The 6,801-nt window shown below is 39.5% G+C and overlaps 1 protein-coding gene across 1 annotated transcript; it reads right to left on the bottom strand.

Annotated features, from left to right (window-relative positions):
• Positions 1–6,502, bottom strand: LOC144700949 (protein FLX-like 1). The gene is made up of 5 exons (XM_078572553.1): positions 6,059–6,502; positions 4,162–4,394; positions 2,469–2,623; positions 1,576–1,658; positions 1–361 (listed from the first exon to the last, which is right to left on the bottom strand). The coding sequence occupies exons 1-5, from the start codon at positions 6,422–6,424 to the stop codon at positions 266–268; spliced, it is 933 nt and encodes a 310-aa protein (XP_078428679.1). The 5' UTR covers positions 6,425–6,502; the 3' UTR covers positions 1–265.
• Positions 6,503–6,801: the final 299 nt, after the last annotated feature.

Genomic DNA, 6,801 nt, shown 5'->3' with positions numbered 1-6,801 from the left:
TGAATTTGCTGATCAAGTAATAAACTTCTTACTAGACAAAGAAATGCAAGAGGACCAGATTCAACAGCATTAGAGGTCCAGAAAGGAAGCTGAGTTTAGACATAATTCTAAAGATGACAAAATTCTTGCCAAGGCTCATTGAAAATTAAACTCAGCTTCAGACGTAGTGAGTCAGCTGAAGGGCATCCCATTCCTTTTGAACACCTTCCCAGAAGGTAGCCAATCTGTCCATCTTCTTTGCTGTTGATCTCTCCATCTTCGCCTTTCATCGATGAGGGTGAGCCCGCTGAAAGTCATGCCCTCCCCCCCAGCCAGCATGAGCTACTGCACCATACCCGGCCGTCTCCGATGCACCTGACGCCTGATGGATGAACATATGAGGGAGTTTGGAGATCAGTCATCATAATAATAAAGATGCTGACTGGAGACAGATAGCAAGTTTCATGAGTGTACAGGACCAGACCAGATACAGAGAGAGAGAGAGAGGTAGAGAGACAAAAGTAGAGATAGAGAGAGAGATAGAGTGAGAAAGAGATAAAGATGGAGAAATAGAAAGAGAGAGAGAGAGATAAAGAGCAAGCAGCACAAATGAGAGGGAGAAAAAAAAGAGATGGAGGGAACGAGGAAAATAGAGAGAGGGTGCGGGTGCGCGGAGAAAGACAAAGCAATAAGAGCAGCAATTAAGAGAGTGCTAACGTCATCACAAACAACTTGAAAGTACTAAAATATTTAATAGATGAGAGATATGGAAATAGAAAAGCAAGAGTAGAGAGAAATTGAGAGGTCAATGAAAACTGGAATTAACTTGATACAAATGAAGACGCAAAACTGCATAGAGGACACTGAAACAATAAGACAGTAGTGGCACCATGTGCAGGAAATAAAATATAAATGTTTTTGAAAGACAAATATGGAAATGATTACTCTGTCCATCGTGGAATTGACAGAGAAAGAAAGAAAGTAAAAAGAAAAGCAAGAAAGAAAGAAAGAGAGAAGAAAGAAGGTAAGAAAGAATGGCAGAAGAAGGTAAGAAAGAAAGAAAGAGAGAAGAAAGAAGGTAAGAAAGAATGGCAGAACAAGGTAAGAAAGAATGGCAGAAGAAGTTAAGTAAGAAAGAAAGAAAGAGAGAAGAAAGAAGGTAAGAAAGAATGGCAGAAGAAGTTAAGTAAGAAAGAAAGAAAGAGAGAAAGAAGGTAAGAAAGAATGGCAGAAGAAGTTAAGTAAGAAAGAAAGAAAGAGAGAAGAAAGAAGGTAAGAAAGAATGGCAGAAGAAGTTAAGTAAGTAAGAAAGAAAGAGAGAAAGAAGGTAAGAAAGAATGGCAGAAGAAGTTAAGTAAGTAAGAAAGAAAGAGAGAAGAAAGAAGGTAAGAAAGAATGGCAGAAGAAGTTAAGTAAGAAAGAAAGAAAGAGAGAAGAAAGAAGGTAAGAAAGAATGGCAGAAGAAGGTAAGTAAGAAAGAAAGAAAGGGAGAAGAAAGAAGGTAAGAAAGAATGGCAGAAGAAGGTAAGAAAGAAAGAAAGAAAAAAAACGAAAGAAAGTGAGTAAGAAAGAAGAAAGAGAAAGGGAAAGAGATACTCGATTCGCAGGGTAAGCTGCAGGGTACTGGTTTCCTCCATAAGCCAGATGAGGATTGGGATAATTGCTGCCATATCCTGCGGCTGTAAAAGACAGTAGTTAGATTGGAGTTAATCGTGTAAGTTTATGAAGGATAAAGTAAACAAGAACATAGGAAACAAGAGGAAGTGAGAGAATGAAGGTTAATATGACATCCTTAAAGAATAATATCACAATATGACTATTATTTTTCCAATGGATCAGACAAGAAACCCATCACCAACTTGTTCAGATTGGGGTCCACATTAAAGATGAGAACAGTGTGAGGATGATGATGAGTCATTCGTATTCTTTTCTCTAGATATGACTCTCTCGCCATCAAGCATGGCGCATCATCATCATTTTTTTCGAAGATATCGGCGATCACACGAATTCGTTCCCCCTCTCAATGTGATGATGCATCGCCATCATTTCCTCTTGTCCGTGGCAATGATTAACAAATTTTTTTTGAACAAAATCTATTTCAGATTATCATTAAATGAACGCTAACAAAACAAATACTATTCCATATTATATAGAGAAATGAACCTCATATAATACTATTCCATTCATAGAATTTAATTGACCTTTTGTTTAAAACAATTTCCCTCATTTGAACAGGTATGCCTCAAAGACAGACACATTTACTTTAAGCTCTGTTCTGTAGATTAAGCTCGAAGTTTAAACGCTAAACATTTTTTCCATGCACTATGTTCATCAAAATCGTTTAAAAAAACAATGTTCATCAAAATCACCCATCAATTAGAATCTAATTGCACACTTTCCGTTTGCTTTAGGCATGTTTGATACAGAATGAGAATATGTAGAACAGCAGCATAACAACAAACAATAAAAGAAAATGAACCGACAAGAACCTGAATTAATGGTAACAGCAGGTTGAGCTCTCTTCTCCGCAATCTCTGCTCGGAGTCTCTCCACCTCACGAGAGATTGCGATCAAATTCTTCTCCATCACTTGGCCTTGCTCAAAATTCTCAGCATATCCTTTCTTTTCAAGCTCTATAGCGGACCTTTAAAGACAAAATATATACTCAAAACGAATAAAAAATATTTGTTCAAAATGAGAAAACCAAAATTACACTCTAGGGTTTTGCAATCAGGATGATGATGAAGAGAGGAAGATACTTAGTACTCATTCTCCTTTTCAATTGTCTGTGTCTAGGTTGTCTAGGTTTCCAAGAAGAGCCTCAGATTTGTTACTCAGAGATTACTCAGATGTGTTACCCACCTACAGATGGGGGGGCATTACGCAAAAAAATAAAAAGATGCGGAGAGAGAGGAGAGGGGAAAGGAGACTGAGATAGAAAAAGGGAGAAATGGAAAACGAGATTCGATTCACTCTTATTCATTGCCCTTCTAAAGGTTGGGCTGTCCTATTTAAAGGGAAACATGCAGGGGAAGAAAATAACGAAAATACCCCTTAGATACAATGGGGGTCGTAACAGAACACTTGGAACATTATTTAATTTATACCAGCATATCTGACATTATTTAGGAGACTGAGACCCAAACCTTCAATTTACTACCTGATAGGAAATGAATCATACAATTAGGCAAGGTTTTTGAACTGATGCAAGTGCCAAGGGCTACTCGAAAAGGATGACCCAAATGATTTTTCAATCACATTCAGACCAAATAGCGTAGGTAAGATAAAAATACAGAGTTTACTGAATTTCTTGATGATTTCGCATCGGACTGTTTTTATTTTTTATCTTTAAACAATCCAATGCAATAAGATTTGCTGTAAAAAAACAGCCCATAAAGGAGGATAAAATTTCTAGAAAATGAAAATGATTACGAAACTCTGCAAAAGTTCCCCTGAGCGGCTCTTCCCGTAGGTAGACATTAGAAGACATTGGAAGAAGTAATATATTTGCGAATCTAACAATATATGAAGGATAAAGAGGAAGATCATCTGTTACCAGATATTAATATTAGCCTGCCCCTCTCCAACGAATTTTTGTTCCAATTTTGGTTCAATGAATGTTTCTTCTCATTCATCTAATGGAAAGCACTCTTTCTTGGGTACAACTTTGGCCAAACCCGCCCATTTATCAAAGAAAATAACCAAGACCGTCTGGAAACTACCACTCTAATCTGGAACCTATGTGCAAATAGGGTCAGGTATCCCAGGGCAAAGTGGTCATTGACATCCAGAAATCGCCATCACCATCGTCATTGTCAGAAGAGAGTGGTAATGATGATTCTCAAGAAAAACTGGAGGAAGATGAGGAGAGGACGAGTTTGGATGATGAGTGAACAAAAAGTTCAGAGAGAGAGAGAGAGAGAAACGACTTGCAAGAAATAGTCAACAGATGTGAGTGGAGGCAGAGAGAAAGAAAGGTGACGACAAAGATGAAGATGAGAATGATATTTCATCATCTTCATCATAGTCGCGACTGAGTGGCATTGGTGATGACGACTTCATCAGTGATGGCAACCCGACAAGTTTTGCAGAGGAAAAACTGATGAATACCCGTCAATCTCATGCTCAATATTTTTTAACAAGAGAGTAAATTCGCATAGGCTTAAGGAAAACCCAGATTACCTTACGCGTTGCACCTCCTGTTTCATGGTTTCAATTTCAGCCTTCAGAACAGGAGCCTGCTGGAGTTCAGCAGCAGCTCGGGCTACGTCCTGGCTGAGCACCTGAACCTGGTCTGTCAACTCAAGCCTAGAAGCATTGAGTTTCTGGATGTCTCCCCTAACTTGCATCAGCTCTGCCTTCTTTGCTTCGGCTAATCGGCGCTCTGATTCCAATTTCATTGACTTTTCATGCATCTTTTCACAATCAGAATAAGTTAGGAAATAGGGTAAAAGAGAAAAGTCATCTTATAAAAATCAAGATAAAACTTCAGAAGCTAATACAGTTTAGAATGATTCAATCTGTAATTTGAGCAACAAGTGTAGTTTCTTAATGGCACCCAATCGTGGAATTACTTTATCAGAAAATGCTCCGACAGTTCCAGAATTGGTTTATGTTTTGGATTTCGGGCTAAAAGAAATCGTTTAGAGGTTAACAATTGTTTTGGCACTCACACATTTCATAACGTAATTCAAGATAAAAATTCAGAAGGTAGCCACTGTTTAAAATGCAAAACGCCTTATTCCAGTAACAATTATAGTTTTTAATGGCGCTCAATCATGAAACAACGTTATCCAATAGCTCCCCAACGATTTTCAAATATTCCTACCCCGATATATTGAGATTCATAAAAAATTTCCCTATAACTTTCAAATGCTTCAACCCGTTAAATTGAAAATTGCAGGAAAATTCCCCGACAACTTTCAAATCCTTCTACGCCATGAAATTTAAAATCACCACAAACCCATTGAGAAAAAAAAGAGATTCTCAGCACCTCACCAAAGTCAATTATTCAAGAAACCTTCAGGAAGCAACGCAATCAAAGAATATCCCAACAATTCTCAAATCCTTTTACGCCATGAAGTTGAAACTCAGCAAAAGCCCACAGAGACAAAAAAAGAAGAGATTCTCAGCACATCACCAAAATCAATTGTTTAATAAATCATTACGGTTTTTCAATGCCCCCCCCCACTAAACGGAACTACGGTATCAGAGAATTCCCCAACAATTTTCAAATCCTTCAACGCTAAGAAACTGAAATTCAGCACAAGCCCACTGAGAGAGAAAATAAGACATTCTCAGCACCTCACCAAAATCGATAATTCGAGAAATCGTAACGATTTTTCACAAAACTACGGTATCAGAGAATTCCCCAACAATTTTCAAATCCTTCAACGCCAAGAAACTGAAATTCAGCACAAGCCCACTGAGAGAAAAAATAAGACATTCTCAGCAATCCGCCGAAATCAAATTTTCAATCAATCCTTACGGTTTTTCACGAAACTACGCTGCCTGAGAATTCCCCAACAATTATCAAATCCCTCATCGCCAAGAAACTGAAATTCAGCACAAGCCCACAGAGAGAAAAAAATAAGACATTCTCAGCACCTCACCAAAACCAATTGTTCGATAAATCGTTAAGATTATTCACGAAACTACGCTGTCGGAGAATTCCCCAACAATTTTCAAATCCCTCAACGCCAAGAAACTGAAATTCAGCACAAGCCCACTCACTGAGAAGAAAAAATATGACATTCTCAGCACCTCACCATAATCGATTACTCAATCAATAGTTACAATTTTTTTTCACGAAGCTACGCTAAATCATAGAATTCCCCAACAATTTTCAAATCCTTCAACGCCAAGAAACTGAAATTCAGCACAAGCCCACTGAGAGAAAATATAAGACATTCTCAGCAATCCGCCGAAATCAAATTTTCAATCAATCCTTACGGTTTTTCACGAAACTACGCTATCAGAGAATTCCCCAACAATTTTCAAATCCCTCAACGCCAAGAAACTGAAATTCAGCACAAGCCCACTGAGAGAAAAGAAAAAAAAAAGAAGAGATTCCCGCTACCTCTCGAAGCTGGGCCTCGTTCTCGGCGTGCAAAGCGCCGACGGCACGCGCGGCCCGGCGCAGCTCGTGCTGGGCGGCGGCGAGCTCCTGCTTGAGGGCGACATGCGTGGTGGCGAGGCGCTGGTTGTCGACGAGCAAGCTTTGAATCTCCTGGTGCTGCGCGGCGAGCTGCTCTTCCACCATGGCCGGGCGAGGAGGGCGATGGGGAGGGCCGGAGAATCTGGAAAAGGGTCCGTCGCGAGCGCCAGAAGGGTCGTCGGGGAGGGCATGGCGAGCCGATCTAGCGAAGGGGGACGGCAAGGAGGGCTCATGGAAGACCCTCGGAGGCGGCCCTCCCATCGATCTCTGGTTGCTTCTTCCCGCCATTGGAGGTGGGCAAGGTTGAGACTTGAGAGAGGAGAGGAGGAGAAGAGAGAAAGAGGAGAAAAGAAGAGGGGTGATGGCTCTGTGGAGAGGGCTAGTGAAGATTGTAAGAACCCTTTTAATGATGATTTCTCAGGGGAAATTTTTTTAAAAAAAAGAGTATTTTTTTAAGTGTTTTTCTTTGGGAGATTTGTGGTCTAAAACTCTGTTTCTGATGAGGAACTGGTTTAGTTTTTTAGAGTGAACCCTTTCAATGAAGATTTCTCAAGGGAAATTAAAAAATAGAGTCTTTTTTTAAAGAAAAATTTGAGTGTTTTTCTTTGGGAGATTTGTGGTCTAAAACTCTGTTTCTGATGAGGAACTGTTTTAGTTTTTTAGAG

The sequence above is a fragment of the Wolffia australiana genome, chromosome 3, assembly GCF_029677425.1.
Source record: "Wolffia australiana isolate 7733 chromosome 3, ASM2967742v1".
Taxonomy (NCBI): domain Eukaryota; kingdom Viridiplantae; phylum Streptophyta; class Magnoliopsida; order Alismatales; family Araceae; genus Wolffia; species Wolffia australiana.
Note: the sequence above shows the minus strand (reverse complement) of the source record. Positions and strands in the feature narration are given on the sequence as shown.

Excerpts from the sequence above, each read along its gene's own strand:
- LOC144700949 (XM_078572553.1), bottom strand. The coding sequence starts at position 6,424 with ATGGCGGGAAGAAGCAACCAGAGATCGATGGGAGGGCCGCCTCCGAGG. Across the intron at positions 4,395-6,058 it reads ACGAGGCCCAGCTTCGAGAG|ATGCATGAAAAGTCAATGAA; the intron begins GTAGCGGGAATC and ends GATTGTGAAAAG. Across the intron at positions 362-1,575 it reads CAGCTTACCCTGCGAATCGA|GCGTCAGGTGCATCGGAGAC; the intron begins GTATCTCTTTCC and ends TTCATCCATCAG.